Below are 20,395 nucleotides of genomic sequence, written 5' to 3' on the forward strand. Positions count from 1 at the left end.
TCTCTCCTTAAATGTGTCTTTGCAAAGGATGCTTTCAGTGGTACAGGAGCATTAATCAGCTTGCTCTACTTTTTCTATTTCATTTTCCGTTAGACATAAGCAGAGTGGAATTTATAGTACTTGTTCCTACATGCTATACTTGTATTTAGATTAAACATCCCCAGAGTTTCTATCATTTGCAATTCATAGCTCTTACATTTTACAGCTGCACATGGGTCCAAAGACACATGAGAGTCATTCTATAAACTCAGTGCTGGATGACTGTAAACCTTTTTGTGTTTCTAAGTGATGCTCATAATATATATTCTGGGAAATGGCCCAAATTGAGATGGTAGAAAACATTAAAAGCATTGTGCTGCTTCAATTGTTATGCCTTTGAAACATTTCTATTACATCTACCCTCTTCTCCCTGCCATTGTTTTATTTGTTGTTGGGTTTTTTTGCATTTTTTATAGGTAATAATGAACAGGTACATACTTTATGCAGACAGTTTTGTACTCTCCCATTTCAGACTTCTGTGGAATATAAATGAGCTACTCTCCGCCAAAAGACAAAGTTGATCACAATTAAACATTTCATAAATCTGGTCTGCAGATGACCACAATCTGCCTGTGTTCACTGTCATTTTCTGGACAAATGAACAGGTCCACATAGTGTTCAAGCCAAACAACACAATGTAGGCCTGTTACTAAGTTTGGATCTGGCTTGAACTGATGCTCCCATGTGTATGGCCAAGTTGCAAATTCATCCTACCACTCAGAACTCATGCGGAGATGTGGGGTTGAACCATGTGTCACATGTAACTGGGTCACGTTCTTGAAAGTCAAATGTTCTTTCATATAAAGTGCCTTATTTTTATCTTGCATCTATTATAAAGTAAACTAACCATATTGCTGAAAATAAAGATACAAGATACATAAAGATACATTCAAATGTTTTTCAGAGGTACAAAATGTTCATAAGCAGGTTGGGTCAAAAACAGAGACAGACAGAGACACAGCTTGAGAAAAAAAAAGTATCATACAGATGTAGCCTTGCTGATTGTACTGCGATGCAGCATGCTGCAACATGGCTTCCTGCACGGCATGCCAGGCTGCGACTATTCACAGACCGCAAATTGCTCCATTAATTCCTAAAGGAAGTGATTGCCGGCTGCGAATAGTGGCAGCCCGGCACGCCATGCAGCATGCCGCATAATAGTAAGATGAGCATGGCTACATCTGTATTCTGTAGATCTACAGATTTTGCAGTGATGTAAGTGAAGATGCGCAGTAAAATTTAATTGTTTAATAGTAAAGGGGATTTATCAAAGCTTGGAGAGAGACAAAGTGGAGAGAGATAACGTACTAACCACAAAGCTTGGAGAGAGACAAAGTGGAGAGAGATAACGTACTAACCACAAGGCTTGGAGAGAGACAAAGTGGAGAGAGATAACGTACTAACCAATCAGTTTATTTTGCAGGCTGGAAAAGTTTTGTTGGTACTATGTACCACTGTACACTGTAGTAAGCCTTGAAGTGAGATAAAGTTAAAAGAGATGTACAGTAGGGGTGTATTTACTAAACCTTGGAGAGAGAAAAAGTACCAACAACCAGCTCCTGTAATTTTTCAAACTCTGTCTGTAACATGACAATTCCACGTGGATCATAAAGTATGAAAAAGTACAAAACAAAAAAAATCTGCAAAACTCATGTCGACCTTTTTCCATGTCGACCTAGTACAGGCCGACCTAGTGACCATGTCGAACTAATGCATGTCGAGTCGACCAATAGTGGTCGACCTAATGACTCTCGACTTAAGTGTGGTCGACCTAATGACCCATACCCTAATCTACCCACTCTATCTCTCCAATCTTTGAAAAATCTCCCTTTATGTATTTTTTTTTTTTTCTTTGTATGTGCTTTGGAATTAGGAGTCATTTTATGGTTTGCAGTGCCTTTAATATATGTAGTGTCAGAGCAATACACAGAACATTCCCCGGAGTGTCTCACCAAGCAATACTGTTATTGCAAGGACGTTTGCACCCCTGCTGGTATATATAAGCAGAGAGTAGGTATTTTAATCTAATACCCTCTGAATTAGCTCATTTGCATTAAACAAATACAAAACAACAGGCTTTATTGTGTAAAAACACAATACATTTAATTACATATAACTGTTATGAGAATATGATCATCTTAGTCCTCTGTGGGACCACTAACCCTGGTGAGAATTCTGCAGCGCAAAGGAGAATGCTGGCAGCTTGGAAACACATTTAAATCATGTTAAGTACATTGCACGATGTACATTCAGAATTAACATCCTGGACTCTGCTGTGTGTTCCTTGCAGTGTATTTAATGTGTGTAAAAACAAAGGGGCTGTAATTATTTTTATAGATCTGCTGCCATTGCCTTCAATATATACTATGTACAATATATACTGCTGCGTGAGTTCAGAAAGCATTTTTATCATAACTGAATCTCCATACAGAGTCATATTATATTAAATTAAAATATACTATTACCATGTTGTAGCTTCATTACCTTTGTGTGAGAACCCACTAGAGCATCCAATTAAGCAGGTGCTCAAGACATAACTAGCACTTCATTAAGCATTAATCTAATTGTTATCATCATTTCTTAAGGATTACACTATAACCAAGAAGATCTGCCATACAGAGTAGAACTTTTATCTCTGTGTTTTCAATATGGCACCTTGATAATGAAATATAGAAGGGATATGATCTTTGGAACAAAATGTCCCCATTAAAGAGTCACATGTAGGGCTTGTATTAAGGGGGTAATTCAGACCTGATTGTAGCAGCAAATTTGTTAGCAGTTGGGCAAAACCATGGGGGTAATTTTGAGTTGATCGCAGCAGCAAGTTTTTTAGCAATTGGGCAAAACCATGTGCACTGCAGGATGGGCAGATATAACATGTGCAGAGAGAGTAGATTTGGGTGGAGTGTGTTCAAACTTAAATCTAAATTGCAGTGTAAAAATAAAGCAGCCAGTATTTACCCTGCACAGAAACAATATAACCCACCCAAATCTAACTCTCTCTGCAAATGTTATATCTGCCTCCCCTGCAGTGCACATGGTTTTTCCCAATTGCTAACAAATTTGCTGCTACTATCAGGTCTGAATCACCCCCTAAGTGCTGACTTCAAAAACTGTCCTTTGAGCATAGATTATGGACAAGTACAGTAGTACCTCTTTCCCACCTAAATCCTGAGTAGGACCTGAGTTTAGGAACACGTTTCCAGACCCTGTTCATACCGCACTGGCGACTCCAGGTTATTCCCAGGATGTCTCTGAGTTGCAATGTAAGGTTTCTGCTAATTTTGAGTGTGTGGTGTCTAAAGGGGTAATTCAGACCTGATCGCTGCTGTACGCACAGCGGGCGATCAGATCTAAACTGCACATGCATATACACCACAATGCGCCTGCCCGTCGGACGACTGCATTGGGCATTGGTGCCTAGCAATGGGATGGTGCGAAAAAAGCGATTGCAAGGGCAATTGCAAGGTGATTGACAGGAAGAGGCCGTTTGTGGGTGGCAACTGACCGTTTTACAGGAGTGTCCGGAAAAACGCAGGCGGAATCTGGCGTTTTCAGGTAGGGTGTCTGACGCCAGCTCCGGCCCCGATCAGCAGTATCACATCACAGTGGCTGAGTAAGTCCTGAGCTGCGCAGAGACTGCACAAACTGATGTGTGTGCAGCTCTGCTCATGAAGCGAACGCACACTTGCACAGCATTTTCCTCGACCCCCTGCAGCAAAATACGCAGCCCAGCGATCAGGTCTGAATTACCCCTAAGTCTTTGGAGGGGTGGGCTTGTGATACCAGAGAAAGGAGAGGGTAACGTCTGTAATGCTATGAGGAAGTGTAGGAAAGGGTTGTATTCCAAAGCATCTCTCCTAACTATTGTGAAGATGCATCAAACCTTCTAGAGAAGAAAAGTGGAGATATTGCTCCTATGAACCAATCAGCTTATAGACATCATTTATCTAGTTCATTATTTAAAATGATAGGTAGAATCTGATTGGTTGCTATGGGAATTGTCGCCACCTGTATCTTTAGAAGTTTGGACACATCCCCCCTGTATCATGTCATGGGCCTTTGGTCATACTATGCTTGTAATCTACTGTATAAACTATTAACAAAATGTGTTACAAAGTGCTGTGATGCACACCAAGTTCCGTTGTGATTGATCTGCCTCTTTGTACATGTATAAAACTAATCCTGTGCAGTTTAAGTCGCAGCACAGTATCTCTGCAGTGTGCGTAAGACACAAAACAGTTGCTACACTATACAGCTTGATGCGGCTCGTTTCGTATGGCGTTTTGAGACTTGGGCCAGTATTTACTAAAAATCCGAGTTTGGTCGATTTGTGTTTTTTTTTCTAAGTCCCAATCCGGGAATTCACTAAGCAGAAAACTCGGCAGTGTCTGGTCTATTCGTAATGGTTTGATTGGCAAAGTTCTGAAATACGAATGAATAGACCATCAGTCAAACGCGGCTGTTATTTCATACAATACGGGCATTCACTATTCATTCGTATTTGGGTGTTAGTCTCTGAGTGCTCAAGTGCGGGTCTATTTGTTTTTTGATTCGTTAAAAAAAGCAGCCAAAAAATAGACCTGCTTTTTCCAGTCGAGTTTGGATAACCATGCACGGATCAGTGAGATCTGTGCATGTTTATCTATGGGAAAGGGTCTGTTTAGTGTAAAAACAGAAAAAAAAATTGCGTGGGGTCCCCCCTCCTAAGCATAACCAGCCTCGGGCTCTTTGAGCCGGTCCTGGTTGAAAAAATATGGGGGGGAAAATGACAGGGGTTCCCCCATATTTAATCAACCAGCACCGGGCTCTGCGCCTGGTTCTGGTTCCAAAAATACGGGGGACAAAAAGCGTAGGGGTCCCCCGTATTTTTGAAACCAGCACCGGGCTCCACTAGCCAGGTACATAATGCCACAGCCGGGGGACACTTTTATACTGGTCCCTGCGGCCCTGGCATTACATACCCAACTAGTCACCCCTGGCCGGGGTACCCTGGAGGAGTGGGAACCCCTTAAATCAAGGGGTCCCCCCCCTCCAGCCACCCAAGGGCCAGGGGTAAAGCCCGAGGCTGTCCCCCCCATCCAAGGGCTGCGGATGGAGGGCTGATAGCCATGTGTAAAAAATTTGAATATTGTTTTTAGTAGCAGTACTACAAGTCCCAGCAAGCCTCCCCCGTAAGCGGGTACTTGGAGAACCACAAGTACCAGCATGCGGTTGAAAACCTGGCCCACTGGAACCTGTAGTACTACTACTAAAAAAATACCCCCAAAAAAACAGGACACACACACCGTGAAAGTATAAGTTTATTACATACATGCACACCTCCATACATACATACATACATACTTACCTATGTTCCCACGAGGCTCGGTCCTCTTCTCCATGTAGAATCCTTGGGGGACCTGTGAAAAAAATTATACTCACATAATCCAGTGTAGATTCTGTCCTTTGTATAATCCACGTACTTGGCAAAACAAAAAAACAGAAACCTGACCACGCACTGAAAGGGGTCCCATGTTTACACATGGGACCCCTTTCCCCAACTGCCAGGACCCCCCCTGACTCCTGTCAAAGAGGGTCCCTTCAGCCAATCAGGGAGCGCCACGTCATGGCACTCTCCTGATTGGCTGTGTGCTCCTGTAGTGTCTGTGAGGCAGCACACGGCAGAGATACAATGTAGCGCCTATGCGCTCCATTGTAGCCAATGGTGGGAACTTTGCGGTCAGCGGTTGACCGAAAGTAACCTCACCGCTGACCGCAAAGTTCCTACCATTGGCTACAATGGAGCGCATAGGCGCTACATTGTATCTGTGCCGTGTGCTGCCTCACAGACACTGCAGGAGCACACAGCCAATCAGGAGAGTGCCACGACGTGGCGCTCCCTGATTGGCTGAAGGGACCCTCTTTGACAGGAGTCAGGGGGGGTCCTGGCAGTTGGGGAAAGGGGTCCCATGTGTAAACATGGGACCCCTTTCAGTGCGTGGTCAGGTTTCCGTTTTTTTGTTTTGCCAAGTACGTGGATTATACAAAGGACAGAATCTACACTGGATTATGTGAGTATAATTTTTTTCACAGGTCCCCCAAGGATTCTACATGGAGAAGAGGACAGAGCCTCGTGGGAACATAGGTGAGTATGTATGTATGGAGGTGTGCATGTATGCAATAAACTTATACTTTCACGGTGTGTGTGTCCTGTTTTTTGGGGGGTATTTTTTTAGTAGTAGTACTACAGGTACCAGCGGGCCCGGTTTTCCACCGCATGCTGGTACTTGTGGTTCTCCAAGTACCAGCTTGCGGAGAAGTCTTGCTGGGACTTGTAGTACTGCTACTAAAAACAATATTCACATTTTTAACACTTGGCTATCAGCCCCCCATCCGCCGCCCTTGGATGGGGGGGACAGCCTCGGGCTTCACCCCTGGCCCTTGGGTGGCTGGAGGGGGGGACCCCTTGATTTAAGGGGTTCCCACTCCTCCAGGGTACCCCGGCCAGGAGTGACTAGTTGGGTATGTAATGCCAGGGCCGCAGGGACCAGTATAAAAGTGTCCCCCGGCTGTGGCATTATGTACCTGGCTAGTGGAGCCCGGTGCTGGTTTCAAAAATACGGGGGACCCCTACGCTTTTTGTCTCCCGTATTTTTGAAACCAGGACCAGGTGCAGAGCCCGGTGCTGGTTGATGAAATATGGGGGAACCCCTGTCATTTCCCCCCCCATATTTTGTCAACCGGGACCGGCTCAAAGAGCCCGAGGCTGGTTATGCTTAGGAGGGGGGACCCCACGAAAAAATTTTCAGAATTTTAAAGACTTTAAAAACCTTTTTAAGGTACACAATGAAGCCCTGCACGGATCTCACAGATCCGGCCGGGATTCCTTGTGTTTTGTCAGGCAGTGTTTTACTCATCACTCCCGTAAAACACTACCTGATATTACGAATCACATCGACATCGGAAAATACGAATTGTGAAAAGTCGGCAGCTTAGTGAATGATCGTATCAGGATTCAAAAAGTTGCAGTAAAATGCACCCGATACCATTCGAGTTCAAATACCCTTCAAAACGGCTAAAACACGAATCTTTGTAAATATACCCCTAGGTGTATGGGGACACATTGCAAAACTTAAATTTTCCAGCAAAAATTAGCAATGTTTAATATCTCAGAAACACATCATACAAAGCTGCAGCAGGATTTAGGTTGGGTTCAAAATGTAAAAAAATTATAATGTAGGTAGTAAGGAAATAAGTGTTGACATGTTAGTGCTAGCAGAAGTGTTCCTATAACAAACAAGTACATTACTATATATAACAGACTGTTAACACATATACAACATCTCCACCTGCTGTCCCTCCAGTGTAATTACTGAACAATGATAACATCTCAGGGGCCCATTTATCAACGAGTATTGTGAATCATAAAACTTGATGAGTGTGATAAATGGTGCTCCAGTCGCTCAGCTCATAACTGTCATTTTTCAAACACATGACAGTTGGGAGCTGATTTGCTGAAGCACCATTTATCATACACTACAAGTTTTATCATTCGTAATGAGTTCTATCAATCCTTGATAAATGAGCCCCTCAATCTGTTGTAATATCTTAACACCTCTTCTGAACAGATGAGGCTTTATCCACGAGACACATCTTTCTAGATAGTTTATGATATCATTCTCCAGGCAATGCCTCGGTAAGTCTATCCACAGTCATGTCCTCTGTTGGGCAATACTGCAAGTTGAGATCTTATTCCTGTAAATCTCTTAAGAAGTGGTACTTTACATCAATGTGCTTGGTACTTGGATTAGACACGTTCGTGCCAACTATATATGAGAAACGCACTATGAGAAACGCACTAGGTGCTTCACCTTTGTTTACTCTGGTTGAGCCCCTTACTTCATCTGTCATGGACTCCTGTGAATCTTTGGTATCTGGCTTGAAGCTGATTTCAATCTTTTGTTCAGTGTCTCCTGTGATGGTATTCTAGAATTAATGTTTTTTTTTCTTTATCCAGATCATTAATTTATTTAGTTCCTTAACAAATGTCTTACTATTGCTTATGGTTACTTTTTGTCATTGGATTTAAAATTCTGTATCCTTTAAAACATTCGCTGTTTCCAACAAGAATTCTTTCCACTGCCCATTTCGTAGTTTACTGCGTCTTTCTGTGGAAATGTACACAAATGCTTTACATCCAAAAACTCTAATGTTTCTCATATTGGGTTTCTTGTTATGCCATAATTCATATTTTCTCCACTGTTCTGGAGAACAGTCTGTTCTGTAAGTAAGTGGCTTTCATTGTGGCTTCACCCCGATATTTTGCAAATAGTCCTGAATCTGTGAACATGCATCATTTCCATTAGGGGGGGTAATTCAAATTTGATCGCTGGGCTGCGTTTTTTGCTGCCCTGCGATCAGATAGTCGCCGCCTACAGGGGGAGGGGGAAATCGCTGTGCAAATGTGCGATTGATTCGTTAGCAAAGCTGTACAAAAATCAGTTTGTGCAGTCTCTGTGCAGCCCAGGACTTACTAAGCCGCTGTGATTGGTTCCTCCTGATTGGGGCCGGAGCTGACGTCAGACACCCTCCCTCAAAACGCCTGAGTCTGCCTGCGTTTTTCTGGACACGCCTGGAAAACGGTCAGTTGCCACCCACAATTGGCCTCTTCCTGTCAATCTCCTTGCGATCGCCTGTGCGAATGGATTTTTCGCACCATCCCGTCGCAGGGCGCCAATGCCTGTTGCAGCCGTGTGCTACACCGGCGCAGTGCAGCTCAGACGCATGCGCAGTTCGGATCTGATCGTACGCTGTGTGAAAACGCACAGCAGCGATCAGATCTGAATTACCCCCTTAGTTCTATTCTTTCTTTCAGCAACCCCATTCTGTTCTAGTGTGTAGGGTACTGTCTTGTGGTGCTCTATACCGAAATGTGTTAGTGTTTTACTTTGTGTCCTGACAATTCACCTCCATTATTGCTGCAAAATCAAGTAAGTTTCTTTGAAATTTATTTCTAGTCATTGTTACGTAATCCTGTAACTTGTCCAGTATTTCATATTTGCTTGTAATCAAATAAGTGACCGTGTATCTGGGGTAGTCATCAGTGAAAGTCACTATATATCTGTTACCACTTGGTGTACACACTTTCATTGGGCCACATACAGTATTGCTGTGTGTGAGATGAAGTGGTCTCAATGATCTGTTCTCACTTTGTTTTTTAAATCGATATTCTTGTGGCTTTAGCTTTTATACAGCATTCAGACCTCATGGTTGTTGAACAGTCTGGTCCTGTGAGATCCTTTGTTAGGACACTCCTTTGCAGTTATTTAATGCTGTTTGGGTGTCTGGGTCCTAGTCTTCTGTGCCATTGGTGAATACAGTCAATGTGTCTGTGTGTTCTTAGGCCCTCATTCCGAGTTGATCGCACGGTAGCTGTTTTTTGCTGCAGTGCGATCAAATAGTCGCCGCCTATGGGGGAGTGTTTTTTTGCATAGCAAGGCTGCAATCGCTTGTGCAGCCGAGCTATGCAAAAACATTTTGTGCAGTTTAGGAGTAGGTCCTGACTTACTTACCCACTGCGATCACTTCAGCCTGTCAGGTCCCGGAATTGACATCAGACATCCGCCCTCCAAACGCCTGGACACGCCTGCGTTCGGATCACCACTCCCCGAAAATGGTCAGTTGACGCGCGGATCCACCTCCTGCCTGTCAAACTTCATGCGTTAGCCACTGCAAACACTTTCGTCGTAGGACTCATCGCTGCTCGCTGGGCAACGACGTGCCTTCGCATTGCGGCTGCAGGGCATGACCCCCTTATTCCCATCTGTTGTGTTGCAGTGTCAAGACAATACAGGTGTTCTTCTGCTTTGGCTATGGCTACTGCTTTTCTTCCATTCTGTATAATGCATACTGTATGTTATCTTAGAATTTTAAAGTCTTTTAGCCATCAAGCACCTTACAGACAATAGTTTGCCTTCCAATCTTGAAAGATATAGCACAGTACATCTTTAACTGGTATTGTTAAATTACTGCTGTTTGCATAGGGGCATATGAGCATACCATGTCCTTTACAATCCGCAGTGATATTGATATCATCTGCAAAATAGATTGCTTCTCTTATCTTGTGTGATGGCTCAGTGAAGAAATCTCTGTTACTTGTCATGTGACATGTTGCTCCTGAGTCTGTGGGGTAATTTTACTAAGATGGGAGTTCTATTTAAGATGGGATGTTGCCCATAGCAACCAGTCAGGTTCCAGGTATTATCTTCTAGAAGGTGCTAAATAAATGAGAAGTACAGTAGAATCTGATTGGTTGCTATGGGCAACAGCCCATCTTAAACAGAATTCCAATCTTAGTAAATTTACACCTATGTTCCAACTGTGGTCATATGAGTTACTGTCGCTTTAAAAGTTCCACTCCACTTGTTTATGCATATGTCTGTGAGTGTAGTTTTAACTGTACTTGGCCCTCTCAGAGGCAGTGCTGGTCTGCTTGCCATATTGAGCAGTTTTTCTTTAAAGGTCTGATTTTCTTACAGCTAAAGCATGTTCTTGTTTCCTTATTATGCGTCTGGGTATTTGTAACTTTGAGAGTGTTTTGTGTCAGTGTCCTTGTTATCCTGTGTAATTTCTTTGCTGCACTGATATTCATCTATCAGTCTGTTTTTCACAAAATCTAGTGCGAGTTCTGCTTCAGGTATTGTTTCCAGATCATTTATCAGTGCACTGTATGTGTTACGTAGACTGCACTGTGTGTTTGCATTTTAGATCTTCTTCTATAGATTCTGAGCTATGCTATAATTTCCAGCAATTCACGTATGTGCTCTTGCATAGTCTTTCCTTTGCTAAGGGGGTAATTCAGAGTTGATCGCAGCAGCAAATTTGTTAGCAGTTGGGCAAAACCAGGGGCCTAATTCAGATCTGTTCGCTCGCTGCGCAGCAATCAGGTAACTACTGCGCATGCGTATGCACCGCAATACGCAGGCGCGCCGTACATTTTCAAAGCGTATCGTTGTTGTGCACTGGTTCTAGCGAAGAAACCATTTGCACAGCCGTTCGCAAGGAGATTGACAGGAAGAGGGCATTTGTGGGTGGCAACTGACCGTTTTCTGGGAGTGGTTGGAAAAATACAGGCGTGTCGGAATACCGACACCGGGATCCCGACTGGCACAATCCCGACAGGGGGTAGAGCACAACGCAGCCCCTTGCAGGCACACTAATTTGTTCTCCCTCTATGGGTGTCGTGGACACCCACAGAGGGAGAATAAGTCGGGATTGTGCCGGTCGGGATCCCGGTGTTGGTATTTCGACCGCCGAGTTTCTGTCCGGCGGGATCTTGACCGCATCCCGTCACAGCTACTCAGAGCGTGCAAAATCCCGGGATTGCAGGCGGTGTAAAAGGGTCCTTCTCCAAAACCCTGGGTCCATTTTTCCGGGAATCCAACCCGGCTTGCTTGCAGGGTTGGACATGGGTAATACCCGGGGTAGGAGGTAGTGTAAATGGGTAAGCTGGATCATCTGATTTACAGCATGGCAGACATCCCAAACCGCAGTGTCCGGCAGGTGGTCGGAAGGCTGAGGGTCACGGCGCACGCTGTCTATGCAGACAGCAGCGCCGTGCTGGTTGCCATGCAGCTCCTGAGGCTGCGGACATGGCACATGCTCTCTATGCAGACAACAGCGCTGTCGGGTGGCTGGAAGTGCCGGAGACTGGGTGTAGCACAGCAGCTTCCAGATTGCTGGGCTTGGAGTTGATGTCATCTCTAAGCGCCGCCCCAAAAGACACTGCACCTGGGTGCAATGTAAATGGTGCCGATCTGGAAATATCCCGGAACGGCACTGCGGTGTAAAAGGGGGGAGTCCTAGGTCTGACCGGGCTTGGAACCATGTTCCAAATCCCGGGTCGGATCCGGGATTTTGGTGTAAAAAAGGTATTAGTTTCCAAGATCAGATGAAATTGGGCATATCCAGTGTAGTATGGCAGTAGCTAAGGGGGTAATTCCAAGTTGATCGCAGCAGGATATTTTTTAGGGGCAAAACCATGTGCACTGCAGGGGGGGGGGGGCAGATATAACATTTGCAGAGAGAGTTAGATTTGGGTGGGTTATTTTGTTTCTGTGCAGGGTAAATACTGGCTGCTTTATTTTTACACTGCAATTTAGATTGCAGATTGAACTCACCACACCCAAATCTAACTCGCTCTGCAAATGTTATATCTGCCCCCCCTGCAGTGCACATGGTTTTGCCCAACTGCTGAAAAATTTCCTGCTGCGATCAACTTGGAATTACCCCCAATGTGTACAATTAATGAGAGAGTTTGGTTATCAATTTATGGGCTGAATGAAGCAATAAGTGTACTTCTGATTTCCAGTGTTATATGCTAGGTGTCCCTGTTATAGACCCTACACACTTACAGATTTCACTGCACGATATGAACGTTCTCGTTCATTAATGAATGAGAACTCGTTCATATCGTTCAGTGTGTAGGCGCCAACGATGAATGATGCGCGGCCCCGTGCTCATTCATCGTTGGTGCCGGGTCGCTTATGCATGCAAGCCAATTGGACAAACTCGTCCATATTAGCATGCAGTGCTATGGAGCCGGGTGACGGGGGGAGCGAAGAAACTTCACTCCCCCCATCACCTCCCCCCTGCCACCGGGTCGCCCTTCGGCCATATCTGCCGCCAGGCAGCTTGGCGACGGATTGCCGAGTGTGTAGGGCCCATTACTGTGAGCATTGCAGAGATACTAACCAGCAAATTGCATGAGAGAAAACAAGACATCAAATACATAGAAAAGTATTAGAAGAAGGAGCTGCACCTTCCCTTCTGCTGTTTATGGTCTTGCACAATGGTATCAAACAATAAATGGGAGAGTTCCAATGTCGGTCCCTGATAGAAGCAAGTAAGAGGCTGACAGTCCTATCCAATTGTATGGATGAGAATTACACCTGAAATAGTGTGTAGTTACACAAAGAAGTTATAATTACTCAGAACACTTGTGATGCTAAATACGGGATTACACAGCTTCCACACATAGGGAGTTATTCAGGTCGCATCGCTGAGCGATGCGTTCGCAATAACCCCGTTGGTGGTGCCAGTAAAAACGGGGGTGGGTCGTGGCATTTACGGGGTGGCTGTATGATGTAACACACAGCCGCTCCGATCTTAAAAATGGTGGCGGACCTCCTGCATACGCAGCCTAGCTGTGGCTGCAGGGTGTTGTCCACAATTGCTGTGACCACAATTAAATTGCGGTCGCATCTGCTGGGAAGGCCATTCTGCATGCTGGGCGGCCTTGTCCTGCGATGGGCGGCCCCCAACATGGGAAAGCAAGGATTGCAGTTTCTGCTTTTTAGCAGAATCTGCAATATGTACTGAAAACCCCTCTTAGACTGTTTTGGTCATATTCATTGCATGAATTCATAGCACATATGTATATGTAACTATAAATATAATTATATGACAGTTCATGAGGTCTGATTGGTAATTTCAGTATATCAAATAAATGCAAATATAAGATTATGATGATATTCTGGCAATGCGTTCTCAAATATTGTCCTGTAGATAGTAACAAAAATTCTGGGACAATGCCAGATCTTTGCTGTCTTCAAAGTCACTGCTGTCTTTTGACCACATTGCAGTAAAGGTTGCTTTAGCTACAGCCCAGTAATCTGGAAGAGTCTGTTCTTCTGGCTGGTGTTCTGTCTGCTGTAGTAAGCTTTTTCCACACACAGTAAAAGTAAAGGCATCACTTTGGTGGCCCTGCACAGTACAACTAGAGGGGAGGCAGTCAAGAACCCGCCGGACGGAATCCCGGCGGTCGAAATACCGACACCGGAATCCCGACCGGCACAATCCCGACATATTCTCCCTCCGTGGGTGTCCACGACACCCATAGAGGGAGAATATAATAGTGTGCCGAGCGTAGCGAGGCACCGTGCTCACAGCATGGCGAGCGAAGCGAGCCCGCAAGGGGCTGCGTTCCATTCGCCACCCCTGTCAGGATTGTGTGGTCGGGATTCCGGCGTCGGGATTTTGACCTCCGGGATCCCGTCCAGCGGGATTTAGCACTAATCCCCAACTAGAGCGATGGTAAGGCTAGCAGTTTATTTAGCGTCTTTTTCTATAACAGCAGACATATAAAAATGTACTTCTGGATAGAAAAGATATAGTGATATGAGATAGCCCTGATGCACACCACTCTGTATACACACATAACACCTGTGTACTTGGAGCAAGGATAACATCACAGCTTTATAGCTAACCACTATGCTGCATTACACTTGTCTAATTATCGGAGTCTGCTTTATCTGTTGCCCAATACTGTTTGTGGCCATGGATTGCATTGCTTGTTCAATTGACTTTGGGAACATATGGCATGTATGGCACGCGGCTTATCATTTCCCATATAGAATCTCTATATTAGGATGTTCACATTGTGCCAAGATTGTTATGTCAGTCTGGTTTTTCATTGATATATTATAACTTGTCTAGAGTCCACTGGGAAGAAGATGATATCAGCCACCGTTGCTCTTTATATGCAGCTTGGAACAAATTTCCATTTCAGGAGCTAGTAACTTTATCTTCTGAGAATAAGAGGAATTCTATAAATATTACTACGGAGCAAATCTAGTCTCTGTGCGAGAGAGGTCTCTGTCTCCATTCATTTTGGTGGTAACATTTTAAGCACAGATGCAGTATCTGTTTGCTCTGTAATTATTTCATACAATTTAAACTTTACAGTAACAGCAACACCGTAAGTGGATGCATTTTGGAATAAAAAGTCCCAATAAAAAATTATTTGTTTCTAAAACGGTCTCTTTCGAGTTTGCAATTTGTGTTAAATACCGAGGTGGTGATGAAGCAAATCCCATAAAAGCTGGTCTGCTGCTTTACAATATTAAAATAAAAGTCTCCCAGTCACTTTTTAAGGCAGTAAAATTACAGAACAAAACAAAAGGCTGAAAGATACAATTCATATTGTAACAATACACCAAAAAAAGAGTTCTTATTGACCCATTTCTATGAATACACATACTGTAGTGTATATTGCTTCAGAGATCAAGGATTTCCTATTGTTGGATTTAGGTAATCTCCACTTATAACTTGTTTAATATGAAAAAATTAACAAATGCTAAAAAGCAGAAAGCAACACACAATCACGCATACATGTACAATACAAACACTTTAAATATTGTATACAACACATGGTAATATTTAAGGTGGTTTTCAAAAGTGAATGTTGAAAACAAACCATTTTCCATGGCAAAATAAGACAATTTATTCATTCAGTGTAAACAAAACTTACAAGGAGCTGTCTGGATCCTCTGGTGGATAATAGTAAAAGACAGTGGTTTACACAGAGATAGCTAGTAATATATTACATACCTAATTATGTCTTGTATATTTATACAGGGGCGCCAGAATGTTTTGTGGTTGGTGGGGCATTGAAAAAAAAAAATTTTGGCACTCCCCCAATGATTACCACCCCCCACACCACCATGCGGGGAGTGCTTACCGCCGAATCACCGCAGAGAATCCAGTCCTGCCGCCTCAGCGTGCTGCCCCATGTCCTGTCCGAGCCGGCTTTTCACACAGATGCATTACTGGAAGGAGGCGTGACCATGCTTAGCCTGCTGGGACATCCCCACCTCCTCCCAGTAATGCATCTGCGTAAAGCGCTGTCTAGGACAGGACATGGGGCAGCACGCTGAGGCGGCAGACAGGTTTCTCTGCGGTGATCATGGGGTAAGCGCTCCCCCTCCCCAGTGCCTCTGTCATGTTTGGGGGGGCATGCTCCCCCTTGCCCCCCCATTCTGCCGCCTCTGCAGTTTTATTAGATACTAGGTGATTAATCACACCTTATGGGCGCTCTTCACACCGTCGTAAGGGGCTATGCCCTTTAACCCTTGCATGCCCTTGTGGCGTGCAATATTTGTATTATATGGAGTATTACCTCCAATCATAATTGTGTGCGTGGTCAAATATTTCACGGACAAAGGGCGTGTGATAGTTAAGGGGTTAAAGCCCCTTGCAACAGCGTGAACAGCGCACGTAGGGCCTGATGAATCACCTAGTAGGTGCTGTGGTTGGGGGAGTGGTGGGAACAGGGAAGACGCGGATGGGGAGGGACAGGTCCCACAGGTGGGGGTCCAGAGCCACCACGTGTGGGGTAGGAGTGGTTGTGGGGGTGCCGCAGGATGGGGGAGGGGCGAGTGAGGGGATGCTGCGGGTGGGGTAGGGGCTCTGGAGCCACCGTGGGTGGTGGAGGGGTGTGTGTGGGGGTGCCGCGGATGGGGCCTGGAGGTGCTGCGAATGGGGGAGGGGTGGGTAGCCAGCCCCAGGTACCGGTGCCACCATGGGTGGGGGAGGAGCAGTTGTGGGGTGCCGCAGGTAGGAGAGGGGCGGTGCCGTGGTGCCGTGGGTGGGGGAGGGGCGGGTGCGGGGGTGCTGCGGGTGGGGCAGGGGGTCTGTAGCCACTGTGGGTGGTGGAGGGGGGGATGTGGGGGTGCCACGGATGGGGCCTGGAGGTACTCAGAGAGTATGCATTGCAGGGAGGGCTATGAAAGCCTTCCGCTGCGCCGCTTTCATACACAACTCTGCCAGTGGCTGCAGCAGCTTTTGTTCCACCTGCGCCGTGGCTAGGGAGTGGGGATTGTTGATGCTGGAGGGGGCAGGCGGACTGGTATCATGACATAGGACGCTGCAGTAAAAGGATTTTTTTCCCCCTATCTACAATGCAGAGACTTGCAGTGGTATGCCCTCCAACTGTACCTTTTTGGCAGCTACAGTACCTTTTTTTTATGGTCTGTACCGATTTTTACTCTCCAAACTTCCATTGAAAGTATAGGAAAAGGGGCGTGGCCATGTCACTTAACACGTGGCCATGCCCCCTTTTCCAATTTGTACCGATTTTTATGTGTAAATTGTTGGAAGGTATGTTGCTGCAGATGCAGTGGGCCTATTTTGGGGACATAGAGCTGCAGCTCCATCAGCCCCATTGTTAATCCTGCTCTGGGAACACACAACAGCCTAAGGGCAGAGCCTCCCACTGGCTGTAACCTGTGTGGGAGGGCATTTCTCACCCAATCAGCTGTGGACTGGGTGTGATAGATCTGCCGCTAACCAATTGAGAGCTCCTAGCCACGCCCAGCGTTACACACACAGTCACTCTGGGCTATTATATACTAGATATTTTAGGTGTTGCTGTCTGGGCTTTCTGGTCTTTAGGTCTAATTCTCTTTCAATCCCAGATTACATTAATTCTATTTTTTCTAGGCACTGGACTTTGAGAAAACAAGGATGTACACTTTAAAGGTCGAAGCTATCAATACTTATGATGACCCAAGATTTCATTACATGGGACCCTTCATGGACATGGCTACAGTTAGAATTATTGTGGAGGATGTGGATGAGCCTCCTGTATTTAGCAGGTCGGCTTATGTACTCGAAGTGAAAGAAGATGCAAAAATGAACAGTATTATTGGAACAGTTACAGCCCAGGATCCAGATGCTGCTAGAAGCGCTGTGAAGTAAGCATAATACAAATGCATATCTATTTCCCTGTAATGATCAAAGCTGCAAAATGTTATATTATTAAAAGCCTTGTAGATGATGAGGCTAGAATTATCAAAGGATGTTGTGGTTTAACACTTTAGCTCGATGTGTCATTCATGCAAATGGATTTTTAGAAGTGCCATAATTCTAAATGTTTTCTGTGCTTAGACCCATGTGAACACTGATATATGTAATGGTAAAAGTCATATTTCTTTTCTTTATTACATATTTTATAGAGCATACTGAATAAGAAGCAAAATTAAAGAACCATTAATTAAATCAATGTAACCTCCAAATTGTTTTATTAATTGTGCCATATGCAGGCAACTACATACAGTATGCCAGATATAGGGGTCTATTTACTAAGCCTTGGGTGGAGGCAAAGTGGCCGGAGATAAAGTGCCAAACCAATCAGTTCCTAACTGCCATGCCAAATGCCGGGTTTGAAAAATGACAGGAGCTGATTGGCTGGTACTTTATCTCCATCCACTTTATCTCCATCCAAGGCTTAGTAAATTGACCTCATAGTTTTATGTTACCTTTGTGCTATGAGTAGTCTTATGTGGCTGTCTGTATCCATCCTTTCTGAAATCTACTGATTGTGCAGACTGTCATTGTATTCCTACTCCAGTCCCCAAGCAGCCCTCACAGTGTGTGTTTTCCACATCTCCTTGCTGGAACACAGGTATATATGCTGTATTACTGGCTTACACATCTTAAAAAGATATATAGGTGGCACAGTACTCCTACTATTTCATGAGTGATTCTGTGAGGAGTTCTGGAAAACATGCACTGTTAGGGCTCCATGAGGACTGAAATTGGGAAACCACCATGGTCTATGCCATTATTTCAGACCCACATGTAACTAGACCATACAACCATCATTTTTAGAAGTACTTTAGGAGGAGCAAAACAGTAAATTATGCTAATTATTAGCTCTATAAGCACGCAGAAACAAGGTATGCTTATGCACACATTTTCTAGTGTCCAATACAGAGATCTTCCTCAGTTTCATCAGTCATATTAAGGAATTGCAAGGCACCCTTAGTCTCTTAGAATTTTATGGAGTCCTCCCAGATTTTCAGCAGAATAGAAAGTCAGTTGCTATATCTGATGTATTTGTCTAATAGACTAATAATACAGCACATACAAGTTCATGCTACTGCATAATCATTCTGAAACACAAACTCCAAAAGTTGTCCATACAACTAGGGCAATTTGTTTCTGCTGTAGAATAATCATGAGCCCAAAAATTAATACATGCAAAGCATACATGCCTACTAAAAGTAATTTCTAGAAGATTGTGATATGAACACACAGTCACTGCATATAGAGGCATTGAAATGAGCATATCCAATGCCCCTATCCCATCTATAATCACAATTTTTCTCTTTCCTAAGCCCCTCAATACCCTTTTCTCCACCATCTCCTTCATCCCAACCTACATCTCCTTTTTCTCTGCCCTCTTTCCTATTTGTCTCTATCACTCATTGAAAGAAGGATAAGTAATGACTACATTTTGGAAGATCGGTGACCATTTCCATTAAACTTTATTTACCGGGAGGAGATGGGGACTGTTCTTTATCACATCAGATATATAGTCATTAGTAATTCATCTGCCCAGTGACACCACCCCCATGGTGGCTCTGACCACTGATTTTCTGAGATTTCTAAACTCTCTCAGGCGTTCTGGATTCTACCAGACATTTCTTGATGGGGAAAAGGGTTCTGCAAGTATGATGCGAACATCATACAGCAATAACTACATTCAAAATAAGCCATGGGAGAAAATCATGTCTAAAGTTATAAAGTGGACACTGTTAATATGCTTTCAAAAACATTATAACCATTTCAGCATTCCCCCAACGGTATATTAATGTCAACATACTGACATTCAAAAACATTAGTAGTGTAAATATATGGGTCCTGTGCTGACTTACAATTAGAAGCAAATGCAGTTACTGGAGACATGTTTCGTACACGGGAGTACCATGTTGAGGTGCAGGGGAGAAATGTTAAATGCACAACCTAGTTTAGAATGGGGTGCTGGCTAGAGAAACAACAAAATAAAAGTGTAAACATAGAGCTGGCCAATAAGTCAATGGCAAATAAATGCAAACCAAAAAGTGTGTGCATTTGCAGTTGTACCCCTTCCAGACTAACATGGGGCCCTATTCATACTTTATCGCTGCTGTGCGATTATCGATAGACTGCGCATGTGTATGCACCACAATACGCATGCGCATTGCCAAAACAACAACAGGCAACGATGGATAGCAACAGGCTGGTGCGAAAATTTCAATTGCAGTCATTCGCATGCTGATTGACAGGAAAAGGCCGTTTGTGAGTGGTATCTGACTGTTTTCTGGGTGTATCAGGGAAAACTCAGACATTCCCAAGCATTTTCAGGGAGGGTGTGGGACGTCAGCTCCGGACCCGGTCAGCCTGTTCTCATCACACACAGTGGAAAAAATCATTCGATGGTGAGTGTGTGCTGTCTGCTGACTGAGGGATTTTTTACACATCGGCGTACACATGCGATCGCACACTTGCACGGGCTAATATAACTCCCCTTGGGTAGCGACTATCTGAACACAGGACAAACAATTTAGCAGGCCAGCGATCAGGTCTGAATCACCCCCATGATTTGTTTGGCTGCAAATTTTGCACCCATGTCTAAATCATGTCCATTGCAGTCATCAAATATGTATACAAAAAAGCTAGCCCAATTTAAAATACATTTTATTTTTTTTTAGGCAAGAAAACCCCCAAAACATATTATAAAATTAGTTTATTTTTTCAGAAACAGGGTCAG

At 44.3% G+C, this 20,395-nt stretch overlaps 1 protein-coding gene across 2 annotated transcripts in view; it reads left to right on the forward strand.

Annotated features, from left to right (window-relative positions):
* LOC134927889 (cadherin-6-like) overlaps positions 1–20,395 on the forward strand; it is a 470,497-nt gene that overhangs the window by 371,922 nt on the left and 78,180 nt on the right. For both annotated transcript variants that reach the window (XM_063922971.1, XM_063922972.1), the window contains exon 7: positions 17,302–17,555. In XM_063922971.1, coding sequence (XP_063779041.1) covers positions 17,302–17,555 — 254 coding nt within the window. The remainder of the gene's footprint in view (positions 1–17,301; positions 17,556–20,395) is intronic.

The sequence above is a fragment of the Pseudophryne corroboree genome, chromosome 5 (genome assembly GCF_028390025.1).
Source record: "Pseudophryne corroboree isolate aPseCor3 chromosome 5, aPseCor3.hap2, whole genome shotgun sequence".
In the NCBI taxonomy this organism is placed as follows: Eukaryota; Metazoa; Chordata; class Amphibia; order Anura; family Myobatrachidae; genus Pseudophryne; species Pseudophryne corroboree.